Here is a 25,766-nt window from a genome sequence, read left to right as displayed (position 1 = left end):
CGCTTAAAGAAACACCCCCAAAATTTCCAAGATGTAGATGATTTTTGTTCTTCAGATTTTGAGAAATTTAGCATTATATCACTTGCTCATCAATGGATCCTTTGCAGTGAATGGGTGCCGTCAGAATGAGAGTCCAAACAGCTGATAAAAACCACAATAATCCACATGTATCATTGGACTTTTTTTGTAAGGATCAAATCCATCACTAAGGTTGTTTTAACTTTAAACTGCTTAGTTCTGGCCAAGATATCAGTCTATAATCCATAATGACACTTTTTCCATTACAAAAGTCCAACCCCTGTTGTCCTCTCACATTAAATAGTACCAATATATTTGCTTAGAAGTGGATTACTTGTGAAGTATTGTGATGTTTTTCTCAGCTGTTTGGACTCTCGTTCTGACGGCACCCATTCACCGCAGAGGATCCATTGGTGAGCAAGTCATGTAATGCTACATTTCTCCAAATCTGTTCTCATGAAGAAACAAACTCTACATCAAAATCTATATCTTGAACAGTTTTGGTTGGACCTTGTTGAGACTTTATCAGACCTCTTGAAATCTTGAGAGGTATTGTTTATACCTCTAAACAATGATTCCCCTCTTTCTCTCTCTTTTTATTTTATTTTTATTTTATTTTATTTTTTTATTATTATTTATTTTTTAATTATTATTATTTTTTTATTATTATTATTTTTTTCCTTCTTTTTTTCTACTTATCTCTGTATCTTATGAATGTGGGCGGATCTTGGGCTTTGTTGTAAAGTTATACATCTAAATTGTTTAAGAAATAAAGAATCAAAAAAAAAAATCTACATCTTGGATGACTTGAGGCAACTGTTCAGCAAATTTTCATTTTTGGTTGAATGATTCCTTTAAGGTTTTTATTATCACTGCTAATATTGCTGTCGCTTGGTATTTGAAGTATAAACATTAAACTCTGGCACATAACTCATCCTCCAGCGCATATGCAGCAGCCATGACTGATATCACAAATCATGTTTGTTAAGCAGAGATGTGATATTATTTCTCAAAAAGATCAGACTTCGTAAAACACCCTAGCAATGACCTTTCGACATCCTGGTGACCATTCACAACATGAGTTTTGCATAAGAAAGTAGCAGTTATATTTTATTCAGAATATTTGGTAATGTTAATTTCCATGATTAATAAATGTCTTTGTCAGCTAAATAATATTGGCAGTCATTTATATGCATTTAAGAGCATTTGCTAGACTGATTGTAGAAAGCTACATATAATACAGATAACATAATCTAGTTGAACCCAATATCATCAGAATAGAATCTGCTGCGTTGCATCTCTGGAATACATTTTATCTCTTTCGGTTCACAGTAAGGATGGTATTAGTCACATGCTGAGCATTGTGTCAAGTGAATGAAGTTGAGACGCATATACTGCACGTATCACTGCCTTCTGTTATCAGATCACCACTGATTTTTCAGCAAAGAGAGGTTTTATTGATTCAGCGGCTGGGTCCAAACGCCCTGAACTTTGAACTCCGATAATACGAGATGGATTGTTATCAGAGAGCATTTACATGAGACTTGCTCATTCCAAGTCTTGCTGGTTTATGGACTTGGCTCACATGCCAGGTATGGTCTAACAAGCCTGGCAGCCTTCTGTAATTGCTCCATATAGACACACAAAAGTAGGACAGCCATTCTAGATCAAGCCCATCACATTAAAAGCACGTTGCTTTGCCACAGACCTTCAAGTGTTACTGCAAACCCTGTCTCCTGAATTCCCTCGGGAAGATGAGCTCAACTCAAAAAGTACAATGCTGCCCGATTACAACAAAAACACGGTCACAGTTTCAGAGCTTTCGGAATTCTCCACGTCATTCTGTGAAATCTTTGTCTGTCCACAGTCCAGAGCCATGTCACCTGAACAATAATGAATCCCTAAACATCAATGAAAAAAGGTCTAATAATCTCTTTACCACACTATCACTCACTAGTCAACTATGGGTGAAAATCCACTGGTCATATATAAATAATTGTTATATTATTAGAATAATTTAATTGTATAATTATTTTTATAAATATTCTAATATATGAATATTATAGTATTATGCTATCATATGCTGTCATTCTATATATTATTTAATTTTTTTTATTTTAAATAAAAAATCTGTATCATTTATTATATATTTTATGAATATTTATTTATATAAATTATTTTATTCAGCAAAGATGCATTAAATTGATCAAAAGTGCCAGTAAAGACATTTATAATGCTACAAAAGATTTTTATATCAAACAAATGCCATTTTTTTACCTTCTAATCAGCAAATAATCTTAAAGAGGTTTCATGGTTTCCACAAAAACATAAAGCATCACAGCTGTTTTCAACATCGATATTAGAGAAATATTTCTTGAGCAGCAAATCCGCATATTAGAATGATTTCTGAAGGATCATGTGAAACTGAAGACTGGAGGAATGATTTATTAATAGACTTTAGCTATCTTATGCATGTCAGTTTAAATCCAATATTTCTACTGTAGATCAGATCAGACTTTCAAGTGAGTATAAAGACGCAGAAATAAACCTGAACTAAAAATACTGTCAGTAAACAAACTCTGTTCCAATTCCCATCAGCCCCGTAATAATTAATCAGATTTTGAAATAGCCAATTAGCTCACTGTAACACTGGCTTATTGTGTGTGTGTGAGTGTGTGTGCGTGTGTGTGAGTGTCAGTCGTCTGAATGAGCTTGACTCAACGCTTACTCACAGTGTCCTTTCCATCAATGAAAAACTATGAAGGAAAAACACGAGCTGGGAACTAAATATGAGTTCAAATAGCTAACCTACTTTCCACTGTTTGCCTTCTTAAGCTGTTTATTAGGAACATTAAGCTCTGCTTTGAGTTCACAGGAGTAACCTTAGTGCAGAAGAAATGTGTTCGTAATACAAGGATGACCTTCTATACAGTAAAAAATGAAGTTATTATATTACTAAGGGTTCATATGATCCCGCCTCCCTGAGAGAGAATGTGGCTGTTGGCCATTTGTACGAGCACCTTATCACGTCCCACTGCAGACACCCACTCGTGACCAACCGTCTAACAGTGCCTTCCTGACAGGGCACCTTGTAATATTTCCCGCCACACCCCCTTTGCAAATAATGTTGCCATGGCTACCTTTCTGCCTCACTCCTGCATGACTGTGACAAAGCAGGAGTGGGTGGAGCTATGCCAATCAAGGTTACACAAGAAAGTCACATTGCACTTGAGAGCTCAAGGGAAATGCAATATGATGCAGTCATTGCAAGATTACATAAGTACATATGAAATGACCTGCAGACTGACTGTTAAATTCTCATTAAAGTTTCAAATGAGATAAAAAAAGTTGGATTCAACTGGCTATTTGTATTAAAACTACAATGTTTATGCTATAACCATAATTGCTCATTGTATCTGGGCCTGAAAAATAAGGCTTATACTGTATATTACACAATCTTACAGTTATACACTCATGGTCAAAAGTTTGGGGTTGATAAGATTTTTATCTTATTTTATGTTTTTGTAACTTCTTATGCGCACCAAGGCTGCATTTATTTGTTAAAAAAATACAGTAAAAATAGCAATATTGTAAAAAAAAAAAAAAAAAGTACAATTCAAAATAATTGCTTTCTATTTGAATATATTTTAAAATATAATTTATTCCTTTGATGAAGTGCTGAATTTTCAAAATCATTACTCCAGTCTTGAGTGTCACATGATCCTTTAGAAATCATTCTAAAATGCTGATTTGGAGCTCACGAAACAATTCTTATCAATGTTGAAAACAGTTCATATTTTTGTAGAACCCGCAATACACTTTTTTCAAGATACTTAGATGAATAGAAAGAACAGTTCAAAAGAACAGCTCAAAGGAACAGCATTTATTTGAATTCTTCTGTAACATTATAAACATCTTTACAGCCACTGTTGATCGATTTAATGCATCCTTTCTAAATAAAACTATACATCTATTTTAAAAACAAATATTACTCACCCCAAATGTTTGAAAGGCAGTGTATATGAAAAAATATCACCTCGTTTTAAAACAGTACTTTTTGTAAGAAGCTTTTGTAAGAGTAGCTTGACTGTAGTTTAACTAGTGTCAAGCAGCTTCCTCAATCAATACAACGTAACCAAGCTTGAGTTGTAGTGCAAGCATTTGATTCTCTGGTGTAATGTAATGTAATGAGAAGCACTAAAGAAAGAAAGAAAGTGGGTCCTCACCTTTCCTGTTGACTTCACACCCTTCCACACACAGAAGTAAACCATCACCCACACGGCCATAAGACACAGCATCAGTTCCCAGTTAATGCCGCCCGGCTCATCCAGTCCCTCAGAGATGTTCAGAACCTTGTTCCTGAGATGGAGCATGACATTCATGAATGAAAGCACCGTATAACGCTCACAAAGCAGTTTTTGTTTTAATCTATAAACTTGTACGTAGCTTGAATGCAATGACTTTCCAGAGCTGCATAGTCTACTGTCACTCAGGGCATTAAAATGAACCATGAGCCGATCTGAACGGTCAGTAGACAATCTTCAAATCAATAATCAAAAATATGAAATGCTAACTGCAGATTCAAAAACATCACACAGATTCAAGCTTGTACAGGCAACACCACGTGCAAATGAAATGCCACATGTTTCTAACGGACAGCAAAATAGGTGTGTATTGATGTAGGATTCATAACAGTTAACTATAACATAACATTTAGCTGTTAACAACAATCGTTGTTTTCTTTAGTTGTTATATACCACCCACTTTTATTACGTAAATGTGGGTGGTGAGAGGCATTTCAAATATTGTTTGTTTGTGTAAGAAATGAACTGCGTGAAAACCAATCACTCACTCCCAGAATTCAATGATAGGAGAACGCCCATTAGCAAGCTCTTCGCACGTCAGGTTTCCAAATGTTGAATTGCCAATGGTGCCGTTCTGGCAGTCGTCGTGGCGGAAGATCTCGATGCAGTTTTCAGAGTTCCACGGGTTGTCACAGGTGGACCAGGGCAGTGTGGAATTAAAGGACTTTATCAAGTAGTAGAAACCCCAGGCAAGTACCATGATGTAGTATGTGTTACAGAAGAACACAATCACCATGGAGGCAAAGCCAAGTCCTAAAACAAAGCAGTAAAACACAACTGAAAATAAAGCCCTTCTGGTGTAGAGTATCTCTTATATAACGAGTGCTGATGAATCATGCATTAATTAAGGCATCAAACAGAGTCAAATTTGATTTCATGTTGTCTTTGAACTACAGAAAGAAGCAAGGATATACTGAAGGACATTCACTTGAAGCTGTACACGTCCTAATATATCGTCCTATCTATCGCTAGCTTTATTAATTTATTAGTGATATAATTTTATATTAATATAATTTAATATTAAATTTGTGATAAGTAATAGTTTAAGACAAACACATTTTATGGCTTAATTCTGATACAAACCATTTCATTAAAACATAAAAATAATTATATTATAATAATATAATATAATACCTAAAAAAAATCTTATTTTAAAGAATGCAATGTTTTAAAGGAAAACCTAAAATAGCATCACAGCTTAAAAAGTAAATGCATAAATATAGAGAGCAAACCTTTAAAAAGAGGTGCAATGTTCCACACATTGATGCTTCCAGCCTTCATGAACTGACCCAGTGCAATCTCCAGGAAGAATATCGGAATGCCTCCCAGAAATATGAACAACACATAGGGAATGAGGAACACTCCTGTGAAATACAGCGATAGAGAAAGAGAGGGTTAAAAGACACGTTAAAGACATGGAACCACATTCACAACCCATGTTAGGCATGCTGCATTTCTGAGCAAAATGCATTTTGATGACAGATTAGGAATAATTGTTGCAAAGAGATGCACTGACGAACCGATCAGAAACATATTTTAAAGTGCACAGGCTCGATTTTGAAGGTCAAACACTTGATATAATTTGAAAAGAATAGCATTTTCCATTCATTCTAGTCACAAGGTCTCATGAAGTACCAATAAAAGAGTAACTAGAAACATAAACGTTGGTCTCATGATGCATACAATGCCAATTAACCCCAAAAGACACTTAATGTTGCATTTTACACATCTTGACAGTTCATTTTAAATGGGGGAATTTTCTGCTATTTGTGCACAACACCTTCGCATGTTGGCACGTCACTCTGGATTTGACTGCCACTGGCCGCATTAGCATGCATCATGCGGTCTGTGCAGCAACACAACGACGCATCGGCAGCAATAAAGCTTCGCTCGACTGATCTGAGATTGACAGCCACAGTAGCGGCTAAGAGAGGGGGTTGGTCACCAGTGTGATGCAGATTATCCACTCAATACCATGCTGGCGTATTCAATGAAAGTCTTGATGATGTCACCTGGTGGATGCGGGGGAGGAGGGCAGCGCATGATAGACAGCGGAAAAAGAGAGATACAATGGAAAAAAAGGCAGAGTGGAAATCCGGCATGGCGCTATACAAAGTGACATGCTTATGTAATGCTAGCTCTGCAAGCTAGCCGCTATAGAAGATTTAAAACGATTGCAATCTAAAAAAAAAAAATTGCTAATTTAAAAACATTGATATGAATGAAGTGGCTTATTTGGGAGTACTGCCCGGTGTCCATTCAGAAAACAACAGCTTTTGTTGGACTCATGACTCAGAAAAAAGCCTTTTGATGAACTGCCTACAGAAGGAAGCACTGAACACAATGTGCTGCACTGACCGACTGTCCATAACAAGCCACTAAACCATAAGGCTATTCCTTGTGAAAAAGGAAAATATGTTTATGTGGGCTTGTGTCGGGCTGATTTGCAAACAAAAAAGAATGCCACAGCAATGGCCTGCGAGTGGATGATGCATGAAAATGTGAATGCGGGTCAATGCGAGAACAAGCGTGACTCACACACACACACACACACACACACACACACACACACACACACACACACACGGTCTTGCAAGTACTGCAGTGGCTGACGTCGTTAGCGTGGAGCACTTGACTCTGTATCAGCGGGTGCTCATTATAGACTTTCAGAAAAGTGAGGAATCTTTTCAGCTCTTTCTTTTCCAGTGGATAAGAGCTGGTGCTTCATTGCTAATGGCTACTGATAGAATTCAAAAAGGAAGTAGGCACAGCAGAGGTACACAGTGGTTTATCTTCCAAGATGTTGCGATTCACATCTTCCCGAAATGTAATACTAACACTTGAGCATTTTGATGTAGCTTTTTCATTTGGAGGATGGATTTATAGCATGTTCACTCAATTGCAACATGCTACTATTATGTCAGATGAATTTTCAAAGAGTCTCTTATGCTCACCACGGCTGCATTTCTTTAACTACAGTAAAAACAATTATATTGTTTAATATTACTACAATTTGAAATATTTGTTTCTTGTTTTCATTTATTTTAAAATGTAATTTTACTCTTGGTGGTGCAAAGCTGAATTTCCAGCATCATTACTCCGAGTCACATGATCTTTCAGAAATCATTCTGATGTGCTGATTTGCTGCTCAAAAAACATTTCTTATCATTATCGATGTTAAAATAATGTGTTTTATTATGTATTGATCATGATGCAAACACTAGCTGAGTTCTTGTCAATATGTATACTGTAAAACTAGCATGCCGTCAAACTAATGTATTGCTTTATATGGAATACTTGATTCTGATTGATCAATCGCAACATTCAGATATATTTAGAATAATGACTGTTGCCCATAGCAATGCTGCCTACTTGCCTATCTTTGCAGCCTCATGTCCATTTATTTATTTGCCAAATAGCCACATAATTCAGTCAGCTGCTGACTATCACAAAACAAACCCTGTCTGAGTTTATTACAGCCACCTCAGGTGTGATGAGAATATGTTAAGCTTTCTATTCTGGATGGGCAAAAAACAAGCAATGGGAGTTAGCGATCGCCTGAATCCTGTTTGCAGAAAGTGCAGCATGAAGCCCAGCTGAACGGTTCACATTATCCAGTGAAGCACAAACAAGAAGTGCTTTCACTAAAAACACAAGCAGAACTGACTGGGTTCTTGGGTGATAAGGGGAGGCTATAAATATAGATTCCCACACCTCCCCCCACACAACAGATGGATATGGATGATCTGTCTACACATATGGCTCAGTCTATTCAGAAGCCAATGACATTGTTTTCAAAATGAACTTGTCTCCAGCATCAGTATGTACTGGTAAGGGTAGTGAGGACTGCATGCATTCTAGAAAGGCAAAAGACTACATACATACATATATATATATATATATGTATATATATATAAACATAACATAGTTTTCTTAAATATATACATGCATGTGTTTGTATTTATTTATATATACATAATAAATATATAGAGTAAACTCTCATATATAATATTAACTTTAGTCCATTTTGCAATTACTTTCTTTGGTGCCTTCGGTTTTCTTTTAGGCTCTCACAAGGCAAACCTAAGGTTCAAGTATTTCCATTATTTATTTCCATGATTTCATAACATTTCTGTGACCTCTAATCTATATACATTCATCAGATATCTGGGAAAAAAAGATCTGATAAGCTTAATCTAATGTTATTTATACATTTTCTCACAAAGCAAGGCAACTATGCGGATCAGGAAACTGATTTACCTTGAAAAACCCCTGATAATGATTATCTGCAGCGATCAGGCTTGTTCTAGCAGGTGACAAATAATAAAAACATGCAAGGTATGGGTCACTTTAAGGAAAACATGAAGTGTTTTTCACAATTGTGGTTTTGCATGTTTTGAGATATTAATCATGTCCATACCTAGTAGTTTATGTACGATTTATTCATAATACTATTTAATTTTTTAGAATTGTAAAATTTCATGTTTAATTCAATGTAATTTATTTCTAATTATTTGTGAAATTTACTAGCAATTTCTGATTGAAACATTTTCACTACACCAATTTTCTTTTTCAGTGTACTAGACTATTAGAATTCCAAAGCAGCAACTACTGTACATTTCCAGCATATTAAAATAACACAAAGATACATTTACAGAGAATATAAATATATAATAGATGAACCCTAAAGCAGCCACAGTTAGGCCCTAGTCAGAAAAAAGGGATTAAAAGATTAACAGACGCTCTTCTTAATCGCCCATCCACGTGTAGAGGAACTGATGTCAGTCAGGCAAGACGTCAACATGTCCTGCTGTGCTGCCATCACTGGCCTTCTCATGCCTTCCCATTGAGAATCAGAAACATTAAACAGTGCTCATTTTAAAATGGAATTTGTATTTTGTAGGCTTATTAATGTTGGAAATTAAATTTAGTCAAAGTTTGGCCATGCTGACGTGCCTAATGAGTAGTTTTACCTGGATAAAAAGTGTAAATATTTGCAACTTAAAATTATTTATACATATAGAATTATTTATAATATATTATTCTGCGTGTATGTGTGTGTGTGTATGTATATATATATATATATATATATATATATATACAGGGAAATCATGATTTTTTAAAAATATATACTTATAATTTCTTGACCCATATATGGACTTTATATATTTTTTTATTTTAATTACAATATAATATTCATAATATAAATGTTTAACTTTTAACTTAATAGGCTCTTATTAACATTTGATATATTATTGTTTTTTATTGCTAAATTATAAATTTTATTAGATGTATTTATTTACTGCCAAACAACTTAGTTGTCTGGAATTTCTTTGTGAGCTCAAATACAACTAAGGCACTAAGACAAAAAAAGAAAAAAGAAAAGCATTCGTACATGCATAAATAAATTATTCCAACCATTATAAAGAATGAAACAGATGCATAAGTGCCAGAATAGTTTAAAACATGGACTATCCTACAAAAGGTACCATTCAAAAATTATATATAATTTTCAGTATGCATATACTGTATATATTTATATAAGAAAAAAAAAACATGCAAAATAATTACTTACATGTTACATGCTTCTTGACTCTCTCTCTCTACATACACATTTCTGTATATTTTTTAATACCTGGATAAAAAAATAGCTTTGTTCATGTGCTGAAGCACAACAACAATAGCAGATTGTTATTAAAAGTGTCACAGTGCTAATACTGTACTGTGATACTGTACTGCAGATCCAGCACTCAAGGACAGGTAGAGGGCTTTACTGCAGGATCATAAATCTACTGACTATGTGGCCACCATTCGGCTCAGCTTGGCCTCTCTTAACTCTGATGCAGCGCTACACAGTGCTGCTAAAACAGCCAGTAACCTGGCAACAGAAAGTCTGGACCGTTGCTGCATCTCACAGTGCATACTGTATATGTGTTAGTGACGGCACAGTGTCAATCCGAGCAGCTCAATAAAAGATCTGTAACCTCAGATAGCACAGACAGAAGAGTGAGCAGCTCACTGAACTGAACGCAGAACTGAATAAAGAAACAGATAAGGCAGCTAAAGTGACTTCTGACCTCTACCATTAAGTCGGAGTGTTATTAAGTTATGTGCTCTGAATTAATGAACAGTAACAAATACTGTAGTACATGCAGAAGTTTAATACCTGGTTAGAGGTTAGTTCAAATCTCTAGGCCTAAATATGAGAAATAGTTTTAGTGATTATTACCTAACTGAGTGCTGCAGATTAACACAACAGGGGTCTCTTAACTTTAATTGGTTCACATCAAGAACGTTAGGCTGTTTTAATAGAGACTGCGCTCCCTAAGGGGATTTAGGGAAATTAGCCAATCGTCAGTACAGGTGCAGAGAAACCTCTTGTGAGGTCTATAGGAAATCAATTAGCTTACCAGTGATTTGGCTAGGAACAAATTAGAAAAATTGTATCAAAACCGAAAACTCTCTGGATACCAACACCTTGAGTTAAAGAGGGACGTAGAGAAAGATTTTCCTTTAGCAATTACGGCTATATTAAATAAACGGGTAACACAGCAATAGAAATGTACTATTTTTAGTGACCCTCATGCTGTTACAAACCTGTATGACTTACATTCTTGCATATTTTATAAATATATTTCATATTAAAGTGCCCCTATTATGGGTGATGAAAGGTTCATATTTTGGTTTTGGGAGTCCCCAACAACTGGTTGACATGCATGCATGGTCAAAAAACACTTTCATCGTCTTATAATATGCATTTATTTTTCCCTTACTTGCTCAACGACTCCCAAACCATTCACTCAACAATGTATTTTTCCTAACCCCTCCTTTGCGTGACAATCTGCGGTGATTGATTCGATTGATTTCATTTTCATTTCATCATGCTTGTAATAGGGATGGGACGATAACCGGTTTTATTGATAACCGTGATAAAATGTGCTGAAGGTTAGTAATATCGTTTAAAAATGAATTATCATTAAAACCGTGTTTGATTATCGCGGTTTTAATAACTCGCTATTAAATCATGTCCAGCCAGCAACAGTCTGACGCAAGCGCAGCGCACAATGTTTTTTTTGTTTTTTTTCGAGAAGGAATGGCGAAAGTCAGTGACTTTTCTATGCTTTTCTATGCTTCTACACTTTTCATTGTAAGGAAGAATTTAATCTTTCTTTAAATTAAGTGCATAGAGTTGCTTGTTTTATTAGTTGTTTGTTGATTATTAAATATAAAACTTGCTGAAATGTTTTCAGTGTGAGCATCAACTATTTTTGAACACTTTCATCTCGTTTCAACAAAACCGTGATAATATTGATAATCGTGATAATTTTAGTCACTATAATCGTGATATTAAATTTTCATACCGTCCCATCCCTAGCTTGTAATGCCTTCACGGAGTTACAGTTCATTTTAATGACGTGTTTGTAAATAAACATCAGCGCAGACAAAGGCTGCAGACAGCACACCTTGTTTGTTATCTTTATTTTATAAGTGCACAAAGTTTTGTTGTTATTATATCTGTATCCAAAAAAAGTAGACCCTTTACAGATTCGATTGATGTATTGCTTTTATCTGTACGATTAAAACTCAAAGTGTAATTTAAGTTCTTTTAAATTTAAAAGAATCAGGGTTATCAGGAGAAAATGACTCAAAACGCGTATCCGCGTTAATCGACTTCAGAGGGTTAAAGCAGTGTTTGTGAGTGCAGTGCTGCTTTGTATACAGTGTTACCGGGGAAACCGCTATTTTTACCGCTCCAAAAGCGACACCTAGTGGCAAAGAATGAATTAGCGTTTTCATACAGGCCAATGCAAAAAGACCAACAAGTGGGCAGGCAATATGCTAATGTTTAACATTGATGTCAACCTGAAACGGTTTGGGATTCATTTTAAAAACGTCTCGTTTCAATGATTCAGAGTCTTTTGAAAGACAATAACGTTATACATGGTGCGCTTACAGATTTAAAATTTTGCAGGCTGTTTTCATTCACTAAGAGCTGTGTTACACACTGCATGAAAGGTATTTTCAAAAATCCATAAATAGGGCACTTTAAATAAAATATATTTTTTATTTTTTACTTTAAGTAATGAAAATCTATTAGTCATGAAAATCTTGCCATTGATTCACTTTCATAACACGGGCAATTTAGATTTTGTTCTTCCAGTGATACAGGTTTTTAAACACAAGAGTATAAGTAACTAACATAATTTTTATTTTTAGGTGAACTATTCCTTCTAAGAAAGACAAAAAAACCCACCCATACACAAATTAAAGATTCCACAGGTTTAAATTTGACCTGGCTAAATTTGTCTTCTGAGAATGTGGAAAGTAAATATCATAAGTATCTCACAGACTCAACCTGTAACGCAGTAAATGTCAAGAATGTGCTGCATGAACTGTATTTACTCCTCTCCTGCCAGCAGGACCTTTTTGGTCTTTGACGGGCCTGATTTGTTTTGTCAAAACAATTCAGGAGCCTATCAGTACTGCACACAAAGACAACACGTTGAGTTTGGCGATCTGCAAAGGGACACTTTAATTCTGTTACCTTAGAGCTACTTGTTGGGGGTAAAGTAACTATTTGAGCAAGAAGAGCTCCAAGAGTCCATACATCTCATCTTTCTTGAGCTGGCACTTCTTATTTGAATCACTTATTGTTTCTGGAGGAATTGATGGTCTTCGTGAAAAGTTCCCAGCGGTCGGTTTCCATGACCTTTCCCCTCTACCACAGGTGGTTGAGACTTTAGATCCAAAACACACTGACATCTTCTCTATCTAAATAACCAGATGAGAATGAAATCAAGTTATCTGTCAAGACAGAAAGGAATCGCAACCCAAGTGCTAACACAACATTGATCAAGTCTTGACATTTTTCTCACAGCAGGCATCCAGGGCAGTGCCAAAGACAAACACTGCTTTTGGAAGAGGTATCATGATCGCTGTTACGGTTCACACATTCAACGTAACTTTATATATCTTGGCAAAATGTTTTTTTAGTCTATAATTGAATAAGACCGGAAAAAAATATTGGAATTTTTTTTACCAAGGATAGTGGGAGCAGCCAAAAATTTTATTACAATTTTGATGTATATAATTTATTTCTGTGATGCAAAGTTGAATTTTCAGCATCATTCCTCCAGTCTTCAGTGTCACATGATCTTTCAGAAATCATTCTAATATGCTGATTTGCTGCTCAAGAAACTTTTTTAATTATTATCAAAAAATGAAAAAATCATGTTGAGTGGGGCAGTGCAATTGTATGCATTTTGTATTCATGCAGGCTTTTTTGCTTTCACTTTCGCTTTAGAACACGAATACATTTCATTTTAAGAAATTATTAAGATTTTTATTTTTTAAATCATATTTTACAATAAAACAGTTTTCACTGTATTTGTGATCAAATAAATGCAACCTTGGGAACCAGAAGAGACTTTAAGAAATCTTAATTATTCAATTTTTTTGACTGGCAGTGTAAGATCTTCAGAGGATTCTGCAATTATATAAATGATTATGTAAAGTGATTTTCTACGATCCCATAGGTGTTCTCTACTCTAATGCATCTAATCTAACTTTGTCTGGATAATCATCAACTATTTCACGATTTATATAACATACATTCTATCATATCCCCCTAGACCGTATTCCCAGCCTCGTTCCTGGAGGCTCCCCCAACACTGCACATTTTGCATCTCTCCTTTGTCTGACTCACCCATTTCAGGTCTTGGAGTCTCTACAAATGAGCTGATGATCTGAATCAGGTGTGTTTGATTAAGGAGACATGGAAAACCTGCGATGTTGGAAGGCCTCCAGGAACGTGGTTTGGAACCACTGTGCTAGAGTACATCCCCATACATCAGGACAAAAACTCTTTAACACACATCTTCGGTGCAAACATATGGCCATTCATTCAGCAAACGCTGGACTGCATCCAGGGCACTGAGGACACTGGGAGATGGTTTCGTCATTCAGGCAAACACAGTAGTTCCCTTTCTAAGTGTTATGCAGACTTGGCCTTCTCATTCTGTAGCCATCAGAAGATGACTCATAGAGCAAAAGAGAGAGAATCAGTGAAGTTGATGATGAGTGACGCACCATGACTACTAATGCCAATCGAATCCATCATCCCAAAACCTAATGAGATGACTACCTAAACAGCATTTCAGTCATATTAAAATTAAAACAGGCAAATTAAAATAATTGCACTAAAGCCAAATAAATATATTAATATTATGAATATATTAATATATATTACTTTATATTTATATAATCTTTTACAAACTTTTTTTATTCTTTAAGACAAACGTTGAATTTTCCCTTAAAGCTATTTTTGTATGGGCATGTGTGACCTCTAATGGTTGCGTGGAAATGTGTGAGCTTGTGTGCTTTCGTGGATTGCATTCAGTGAAATAATGCTCAAACTAGACTTTTATGTATTCTATATAGAGCAATTTCTCCTTCATTATCAATTTTTAGCTGCATTTGATACTCTGAAACAGAAGTGTACAAAGGATGATGTACAATGTCAGTGTGCAGCAGTAGATGAGTGTTGATTTAAGACACACCCCCCGGCTTAAAGGGAAAGAAAAACCAAAAGAACTGGATCATCTTACAAACATGTGATCCTGCACGTACAATATGCACGTCCATTGTCTATAAGCAACGTCATGGGACACTGGTTTAATGATACATTAGATTAACACAACAGCTTAATAATTATAATTAACAAATGTGTACAGTTTAACAGGTCTTTAAGGCCAATTCAAATACTTAGAGACTAATATTCATATACTTTATAATTACACAGTGGGCACTAAGTAGTATTTGGATCCTTAATTGATACTTATACATAACTGTATTAGAAAACAAAAGATCAAACTCAATGGGATATGATTAATAAAAACTAACTAATCAGCTTTAAAAACCCAAACTTTGCTTGAAATGTGTTTTAAATGAATGACACATGATTTGATGCTTAGTTTTATTATCAATGCAATAAGATTCCGATTTTTAAAGTACAGACCAATACTGTACACCGATATTCATATCTTTACTTAATCATCTAATAATTCTTTAATATAATAATTACCCATCAATGGCATCAAAACAGCACCTACTACATCATGGGATATTCAGCAGGAAACAACACTGTTCACAGGTGATACCTTACTATTTTAAGATATTATTTGCATATGCAATTTTTGTTGATGGGCTGAGCAACACATAGCATTTTAAAATAAATACTACTTACATATGTTAGTGCTGTCAAATGATTAATCACAATTAATCGCATCCAGAATAAAAGTTTTTGTTCACATAATATGTGTGTATATTGTGTGTATTTATTATATAGATATACCCACAAGCATGCATATATTTAAGAAAAATATGTTATGTTTGTATATTAAACATATATTATATATAATATAATATATGTTTTATGTGTGTGTGTGTGTGTGTGTGTGTGTGTGTGTGTGTGTGTGTGTGTGTGTGTGTGTGTGTGTATTTATATATACATTATATACACATTACACACATATATTATGTAAACAAAAGCTTATTTTGGATGTTATTAATTGTTATTAATATATACACTATTATATAATTGCTTTACTGTTGTAGTTTAATATAGTTATATATTAAAAAAGCAGAAATTAAACATAAATTTATACAGTTATATGCATATTCATTACCGTTATATATATATATGAATGCTTCTTAAGTGTCCAAAAGTAATGAGCATCTTAATTTATCAAGGTATTCATATCACACATTTACATATACGCACATGCATACAATTATATATTATACATAATGAAGTGAATGTCACTTCATTATGTATAATATATACATACATATAATAATACTACTGCATTAGCCTATAAGCTATTTTGTTAATTATATGAACAGTAATTTCATCTTTAATAAAATATTTGCTTGGCACTGGGTACTGAATGAATAAATGAATGAATGAATGAACGAATGAGTCGGTTCAGACACACAGGAGGTGTCCTCCACCGTGAAGTGACGTCACGGGGAGAGCGGGTAAGGGGGGGCATGTCATCTGAAGGGATCTGAATGTACTGCAGAGAGTCATCAAGACGTCTTACCTCCACCATTTTTGTAGCACAGGTACGGAAAGCGCCAGACGTTCCCCAGCCCCACGGCGAACCCCACACAGGACATGATGAAGTCCATTTGTCTGGTCCACGTCTCTCGCTCAGGGAAGCCCTGCCTCTTCTCCGCTTCCGCCGCCGATATGGCTCCGGTGGCGGCTGATATGGGCCCGCCGTTGAGGGTCCCATTGACGTCTTGATGCGCGTTTCCATTGGGAATGAGATGGCCCTTCTTCTCCTCCACCAGGACCGTGTTCAGGGCGCAGCAGTCTGCGTCCAGAGAGGATTTCTCCATCTCACGTGTAAACAAAGCAAACGAACCTCCTCACGAGAAGGGCTTAAATCAGCAGTCAGAAATAAATATTTGATCTCTTATTGATCTTGGATGAAGTCAGTTTCTTTTATTCACACCAAGATGTCCCTTTTGTTCCTCTTCAGGTGCACAGGATCTGGTCCTTTACCCTTTTATTTAAAAAACCCAGCAGTGTTATTCTTTACGAATGTATTTTTTTTCCCCTCAATGTCAAACGGTTACGAGGGATGGCTGTTTGACTCTCTCGGCGAAACTGGCATCGGTATTATTGGTTTGTTTTATTAAAAAGCGCGTTTGGAAATGAAATAATAGATCATAAAAGAAAAAGACACCGATTTGAAACAGCACCTTCAAAAACAATCCACGAAACACTTAAAGGTGAGTCTGAAGAATCGCATGGGCACGTGAATCTCTCAGAGAGAAGGCGACTGAGGAGACGGCAAAACCAAAGCGGCCCTTTACGCGCGCTGATCAGATGAATGTAATGGAATTACATTCAAGAAGTGAGCGCCTAAATCTCTTCAGACCATCGTTCTCGTCGGTATTTAACACCCAGAATATATAAATGAGACGAGAGTCGGTGTCTGCGGGAGCTGCGGCTGTTGCTGCTGTCGCTCTGTGCGCGCGGACGGACTGTCTATGCGTCCGCGCGAAACCGCTCGATGTTTTAACGGGCTCGGTAACGTCATTTGGAGCTCAGCCCTCCCCCCTTCGTCCCGCTTAAGGAAAACAGGGAATGGAACGCTCACGTACGCACTACTCACTGTATACTACATAGGCCTACTACGCAGCAAGTGCGCTTCTAGATCACTGGAGCTATCATACGAGATCAGTTATGAAAGATTTTATCACAGTGAGAATGCATTATGTAATGCATTGCAGTTTGGTTACATTACGAAAAAAATAAGATAATAAATCAGCATAAATGAACGGCAGTAAAATCGACTGTGGTGTATAATATGTTTCTAACATAAAATGTACTTTTATTTACATTACATTAACATTTTGTCATTAAGCAGAAGCTTTTATCCAAAGCGACTTACAAATGAGGACATTGGAAGCAATCGAAATCAACAAAAGAGCAATGATAAGTGCTATTTATTTATAGCATCTATGTATTTTACACGCAAGCACACACACACACACACACACACACACACACACACACACACAATTGCTCTGTTTGCCGTGGAGTCAAGAAATCTGTAAAAATGTTTAAAAGATGAATATGAGACAAAACTACAAATTCTCACATTTTAATATTGGGTGTTTAACTACTGGTGACCTGATTGGCTGAGAAAAACAACAGCAGTTAATGACAGACAAATCATAAAAGCTGTGAAAATGAACCCTAAAATATGTTTATGTAAAATCACCAACAGCCTCCAGAAAGCTGTCAATCCACAGTCCGCAGGAGAATTTGACACAGAATTACAGAAGCTACACAGCAAGATGCAAACCTTTTTTTTTTTTTTTTTTTCACCTCTGATCAGCACCAGAAATAGAAAGGCAAGATTCAAGTTTGCAAAAGCACAAACATGAGCCAGTAGAATTTTATTTAATTAACTTTATTTTAATGGTAACTTTATGTATGATGACTGTAGTAGAATGAATGCAGAAGTGTAAAGAAACATATTGGCTACCAAATGTTCAAGAAAATGCCACCCGATTTATTGGGAAGAGCTTCATATTGCATCAGGACAATGACCCAAAACACCCTGCCAGTTCAGTCAAAGGCTTTATCAGGGCAAATAAATGGAAAGTTTTAGATTGCCCATCTCCAATCTCCAGATTTAAACCTAACTGAACATGAATTTCACCAGATGAAGAGAAGACTAAAGACAGAAACTCCCCAAAACAAGTTGGAATTGGAATTGGAATTGCATTACAAGCTTGAAAAAGCATTTCAAAAGATAAGACCAAGAGTTTGGTGATGTCTGTGGGTTGCAGACTCAATGCTCCGATTGCATGCAAGGGATCTGCAGCTTAATATTAGCTTTTAATTTTCTCCATCCGCCTTAAGTTGAACTGTCCCAATACTTATGCTCACATCAAATAGTGGGATGAACTCTAAAAGTGCTGTCCTTTTTATTTGGTAAAACATTCATGTGTTAAAACTATGCCCAAATAAATAGATGCTTTATTTATTTTACATACAAGTACATAAATATATGTATTATATAGTATAATATAATTATATACAGTATATGCGTAGATAAATAAATGTACATAGACTATATACAAACAATTTTCTATATATTTATAAATGTATGTATACATACAATATAAATATTTACACCTGTGTATACACAAACATACATACATATGTGTATGTATATTATATTAGCAAATAAATAAATGAATAAAATAAATAAATAGTTATTTTATAGTTTTTCTCTTGAATTTGAGGTGAAATAGGATACGGACACATTCTACTATCATGAGAACCACACATTCGTTGAAAAAATTAGATATAATAATAATAATAATACAATAAAAAGTGAATTAATACTATAAGGAAATACTATTATAAATATAATTTTATTTTAAGATAAAAATATATATTAAATAACATTTTTCGATTGTCAATTATTTTGAGACTAGAAAAACTGTAACTAGCAGTAGAAGTGGGAGGGATGTTCAGCAAATGCATGAATGCAGTCAGTAGGTGTAGTATGGTATGAAGTAAACAGGTTATGAAGCTCCATGAGGAATATTAGTCATCAAGCACGTGCTTTGCCTTTTTTTTTTTTTTTTGCATTACAAAATACATAAACCTCCCTCTGACCACAGGAGATGCTGTTGTCCCGGTCTGGAAAATTACAAACTTACACGAGGCACTGCTGAGGATTTTCCATTGATTTGACACGCGCTGCCCAGTGGTGAACTAGAAATAAAAATAAACATTTCTGTACAGAATTAGAATTATATTTTAATTTTGTAATTAGATTTTAAAACACTGTCTGAATGAGATCCCTATTATTTGATGATGGGTTAACTGTATTAAATTACTATGCTGTTTTGGTAGAAACTGGCTACCATGGAAATAACTGTAAAGGTTAATTCTATCAGAGTCAGCAGCAGGTAGAGTGTAGTGGTAGTTTGTCTGTCATGAGGCTTTAAAAGGTGGGAACAGTTTGTCCTTGTGGGTCGACAAAATTATACAGAGGCCATATTTGTCCGATAATAACCCTAACATTTTTACAAGCACATTTTTTGGACAGATTTCAAGATTCTTGAATCCCAAATTCTTAGAAAACCACATATGTATACATGAAAAGTACCAATAGATTTAGTGAGTCATACTATAAAAATCTCTGGTTCATATTGACCCTCGAGGAAGCCTGCAATGATTCTAGGAAACCCCACATCTTATCTCAACGATGAGTGAATTGCAGTCATAGGGGACCACAATTCACTATCCTGTTTTATTTCCTCATAACTGTCCCAACAGTTTCTAGTTTTAAAAGCATACAGGCGATAGGGAAAAATGCAACTTTCTGTAGCAAAGCAAACATATGTTTCATGTTTATATTCCTTCTGTGTCTTTATGTTACAGATTTAACCCTGCATGAAGCAGCCTGACATACTGTTGAAATCTCAATGCTAATAACTCAACCTAGTCCATTTCAGGAAATCACCATGCAGCCCATAACGTGTACATTTGTATTACACACTATATCAGCCTGCAGCAATATGTCAAAATGTAAAGCAAATAGAATGAAAGTTGCTAAACATTCTTTAAAAAGCTTCCACTTTAAGCGCTTTAATGTACAGTCTGTATATTGAACATGTTGTGTCGTCATCACAGTAAGCTAAAATGCTAACAGTATATTGTAACTTTAAGTCAGGGAATTCGAGAAATGGAGAAGTGAAATAAAGAAGCCCTGGTCTCAGAATAATTTACAGTTTTCATGTTGACTCATGGGTCAGGTGAAACACAAGCCCCATATACGTTAAAATTAGACAGCATTGATTTCAGTAAACTTTAAAATGCCTTCTTCCTGACTAGTTATTATATATGTCATTGTATGTTCAAATACGTTTTACCATACTAGACTGTTCATTTATTTGGCCACAACTTTAACTAATTGTTGGCTGTACAGTATATATACAAGCTTTCGCTTTTATGTGCTTTAATGTATTGTTTGTTCATTTAACCATTTCAGAAAAATGAAATTTTTTCATTCTAATTTTTGAATTTTTTCTGTGGTTAGAAGCAGGCACCACACATCTAAAAATGACTGTCAGTCATAATACTCTACATATTCCTTACCACATATTTATCTGCTTATTTAATATTTTTTTCAGCTACAAAGAGTAGTACTCTAAACACATTTTTATATGGTTAAATGTATTCTACAACAGAAGTATTCAGTGTGTGTGTGTGTGTACATACACAGCCGTGCAACAGTATGAGATCATAAAGATTTTAAATTTTTAAGATTTTTAAGAAGTCTCTTATGCTCATGAGTCATCAAGACTGCATTTATTTGATCAAAAATACAGAAAAAACAACAATATTGTGAAATATTTCAACTTAAAATAATAATTTTCATTTTAATATACTTTAAAATATATTTTATGTGGTGGCAAAGCTGACATTTTCATCAGCCATTTCTCCAGTCTTCAGGGTCACATGATCCTCCATGAGTATTATTTTCCTTCAAAAAAGGAAAGAAGAAAAAAAACTACTGACTCCAAAATTTTGACCAGTAGTAATATTGTTATAAAAGATTTTCAGTCTGAAAGCATTTGATGTTAATACTTATAAAAATATTAGCATTGTTTATTTACGCTGCTGCTGTTGTCACTGTCAGTCAGCTGTCATGTGGATCAGAGTTCATATTTTTGCTTTATCATCCAGGTTTAAATCATGCTCAAATCGATTTGATTTTGACACAATATTTACACTGAAGCTATCAGGTAAGGAGCATGACATTTCCCGAGCAGGCACTGAGAGGAGCCAATCACAGCACAGACTGGCCCAGCTAACCAATCACAGCACATGTCGTATTTCAGAAGGCGGGCCTGATACAGGAACTATTTGAGCCGTTCATACCAGACTGGGGAGAGAGGTGTTATAATCATGTAAAATATGTGAAAAAATAATGTGTTTTTCAAACAACCTAGTATGAGAGCCTGTTCTAGTACACCCCTAAAACAAAATCAAGACTTTGTAAAAGAGAATAATGGGACCCCTTTAACCCTCAGTAGACTGATTTTTTATTGATTAGATGAAGTTTTTTAGTTTTCGGTTGCTAGTTGAGTTAACTTAACAAGTTGACTATGATAGGTTGCCTTATTTTTTTTGAAGATGGTAAACATTTTTTTTTTTTTTTTAAGTGTTAAAAATGTCTGCGCTCACTCATACAGTGCATTGAAAAAAAATTGTTAGAAACAATTTTTTCAAAGAAACTGCCAATAAATTTCCCAATTACAAACAAACGACAATTGATCAATTGAATAAAACATGAAAGTTTGAAGTAGAAAAACTAAAATGGTATTTTCTTATAAAATCTATTCCAATAATCTTTGTCTTATTTGCAACTTCGAAAAATAACTTTTCACAGTGTAGATGCAAATGAACCGTCAGTGATATTGGTTCACTTCCACAATTTTGTAACTGCAAAATGATCTGTTCACCAGGCTGCATTTTAAAGCGGATTCAACTTTTGATGCTGCAATATAGATCAGACAGAACTGAGCTTAACATGCATGTAAAAACACTCAGTTCTATTTGAGAAACACCGGAAACCCTTATCAGACAAAAAAAAAAAAAAAAAAATTAAGAAGAAGAAATGATTGCAAAGAAGTCTTTCTGAAAGCTGAACGGTGTAAGCTAACCTGATTTGTGGCCTTCAGGTACGGGCGAACACTACTACGATTGCACTTTCACGTTTCTGTCCATCTAAGTTTAGTTTAGAATAGACCCCGTGACTTCAAGAGCAGCTGCCTTGCAAAGGTTATGGCCCTTTTTTATAGCGCCTTAGAAATAGCAGCTGCATGGATTCATAACCAGAGCATAACTATGACCCCCACACCCTTCTACCAGCTCAGACTTTGACACACTTGCTGATTAAACAGTGTAGAGTATGATGATACGACTGGAATAATGATCGATGTCTTACCTTATACGTTACCAGTCAAAGGTTTGGGGTCAGTAAGGTTTCTTTTTCTGAAAGAAATTAATAATATTATTCAGCAAGAATGCATTAATAGTGACAGTGAAGACCTTTACTGTATATTCTTACAAAAGATTTCTATAAAAAAAAATGTTTCTAAACTTTCTATTCATTTAAATGATGAAAATCAGAATGATTTCTGAAGGACCATCTGACACTGAAGACTGGAGTAATGGCTTTACGTTTGCATTTTTAAAATATATTACAATAGAAAACAGTTCATTTAAACTATAATAATACTCCAAAAAAAAAAAGCTGCATTGGCGAGCATAAGACCTCAAACTTTGAAATAGTAGTGTATATGGAATGATATCCATACTGGAGGACTTCTCTTTGTGACTAACTTGTCTGGGAAAATCACATGTCACATGCCAGACACATAAAAATAGTGCCATTGTACAATTCACATATTCATATTGAGACAATGTGGGTCAAAGTTAATAAGGTCATCCAAACGCATATAACATCTGACATATTTACTCCTAGTCAAGACTCATTTGCATAAAGGGCTCATAACATTTTGCAATTGCTGTTTAGGAAACACTTTATTGGCTGTTCACGGTGTTACTTTGTAAAAGTAAACAGGTGGGGGTACATCTTGCTCCCATTTAGGTCACAAGTTTATTATGCCACAGATAAGAACTGGCACAAAAATCAATGCCCCGAACAGCAAACAGAGGCTCATTTATCCTACAGCGTAAGATGTTGTTTACTAGCACACTTTCACAGGAACAACTTTTCACTTCTCTTATAAGTTTCAATCTGACCTTTCCAGACATTTCTGCAATTGCATTTCCTGGAAATAACATCTCCTGCCTTGAACTGGACTCAATATATTAGTTTTACTTGTGGTGATTTATGTATCAATGATCCAGCGATCAAGATATACTAACTTGATTGTCTTAAATGTAATCTGAAGTGCATTGATTTTCTGTCCAACTAAAAAAGCAAAACTGCCATTGGTCAGCCAAACAGTCCCTAAATTATCTAAAAGAAACTTCTGTCTAACATATCTGTTGTTATGGCAGCTCTGTTTTTTCATATAGGATTATTACAGGGTGATTGATAGAATGCATACGTGCGTGTTTGCACATGATTTGAGGGTGACTGTGAAGACAGCTGGCTTGACCGAGGAGAGAAAACCACCAGCAGATGCAGAATTTGAAAAACATGAGATCCTGTATATGAAGTCCTATGAGAAATCATTTATTAGGCTGATATTATTAAAACTACTATTAAAACTAAACAGAGGGACCAGAATGATTCTTGAGCAGCAAATCAGGATATTAGAATGATTTTAGAATGATTTCTGAAGGATCATGTGACACTGAAGACTGGATGCTGAAAAGTCAGCTTTGATCACAGGAATGAATTTCATTTGAAAATATATTAATATAGGGAAACAGGGAAAAACAGATATATGCATTTTTACAAAATTTATATAATAGTAAATAATAATAAATTGATATTAATTATAAATAAATATTATTTTATTTAAAACAATTATAATGATGTACAAACATAAAAATATATGAATATAAAATGAATATACGCATGAGTGAAATTAGAAATTCATATATAAATAGTATATATTTACGGTAATAAAATATTACTTAATGTTTAAAAATGTTTGTTCTAAATCTATCTATCTTTCTATCCGTCTATATATCTATCTATAAAAAAGTTATGTATTTATGCATTTTTTGTACATTTTATAAAATATTTATAAAACATTGTAATAAATGCATTATAAATAAATAGATTGAACCAAATAATACTGTTTGCAAAGCATTCCCCAGAAAACATATGCAAATGCAACATTATATATATTAACATTATATATGCAACATTATAATTTATATAGTATTTATTATTAAACAGAGAGACACTCATTTTCTCAAATAGTTGCTAGTTGCTGGGGTCTTTGTTTTGGAATTAAAGTTAACCAAGACTTCCCTCTAGTGGTCATTCTTTTTTACAACATATTTGCTAGTGGAGAAAGAGAAATACAAATTACTTTGCTGCAATGTTAATCAACAAAAGCAGCATTTTAAAATGGTTTGTAGCTTATAAAAATCCAAAGGTAAAGTTTTACAGTTCATCATTGTAATTATTCATCACATCAAATTTGATCAGTTTTGTCTAATAATGCTTAGAATATTGTCTTTGCACATGATTTGTTGTTTTGTAAAGGCCTTATGTAATGTTTCAGTGTCATATGTATGACTAATGTCAAGTCACATTTCACCTAGTCACATTACCTTCATGTTTTCAGTTCAGATATAAAGGCCAAAACACACATGGGAGAGAGTCAGCATAGTGTAGGGTTTGTGAGTGTGTGTGTTTGTGTGTGTGTACACAGTGTTTACAGGGCAGACAGGTGGAATGCTAATACTTGAGTGGAAAACCCCTGTGCCCATACAAGGAGAGCTGCGAGAGCTCAGGATCTCTGGGAGCGCTACCAAAAACAGCCTCAAGAATGTAAACAGAGACAGAGGCTTCTGGCAATCTCAAGGCAACTGAAAACAAACGGTAGCACTTTCAGTTCAGCAAAGCCTGACTTTTATAATGAAGAATGCTTATTTAATGTGCAATAAGCAGATGGCATCAGATATGTCTTGGAGACAATGTTCATCTGTCCTTGTCATGCATTCAAGCATTACATTTGAGAAAGTCTGAAAGAGTCTTAAGAGACCTGTTGTTGTGTGGCCAACCCTCTTTTTCTCTCTCTCCATCACTCCATTTTTCTTTAGCACTTTCTCTTTGCTCTCTGTGC

The 25,766-nt window shown here is 34.9% G+C and overlaps 2 protein-coding genes across 3 annotated transcripts in view; one reads left to right on the top strand and one right to left on the bottom strand.

Moving 5' to 3' along the window:
* Nucleotides 1-17,454, bottom strand: part of LOC132098037 (sodium- and chloride-dependent creatine transporter 1-like) — a 35,436-nt gene extending 17,982 nt beyond the window's left edge. For both annotated transcript variants that reach the window (XM_059504141.1, XM_059504142.1), the window contains exons 1-4: nt 16,487-17,454; nt 5,615-5,746; nt 4,871-5,135; nt 4,245-4,377 (exon numbers count right to left, since the gene is read on the bottom strand). In XM_059504141.1, the coding sequence (XP_059360124.1) occupies nt 4,245-4,377; nt 4,871-5,135; nt 5,615-5,746; nt 16,487-16,787 (831 nt within the window). In that variant the 5' untranslated portion in view covers nt 16,788-17,454. The remainder of the gene's footprint in view (nt 1-4,244; nt 4,378-4,870; nt 5,136-5,614; nt 5,747-16,486) is intronic.
* Nucleotides 17,455-25,691: 8,237 nt separating this feature from the next.
* Nucleotides 25,692-25,766, top strand: part of pnck (pregnancy up-regulated nonubiquitous CaM kinase) — an 8,668-nt gene continuing 8,593 nt past the window's right edge. The window contains exon 1 of the mRNA XM_059502873.1: nt 25,692-25,766. This exon is cut by the window's right edge and continues 187 nt beyond it. The gene's annotated coding sequence lies outside the window, so the exon portion shown is untranslated.

Source organism: Carassius carassius, chromosome 21, assembly GCF_963082965.1.
Source record: "Carassius carassius chromosome 21, fCarCar2.1, whole genome shotgun sequence".
Classification (NCBI taxonomy): domain Eukaryota; kingdom Metazoa; phylum Chordata; class Actinopteri; order Cypriniformes; family Cyprinidae; genus Carassius; species Carassius carassius.
This window is presented reverse-complemented; position numbering and strand designations above follow the sequence as displayed.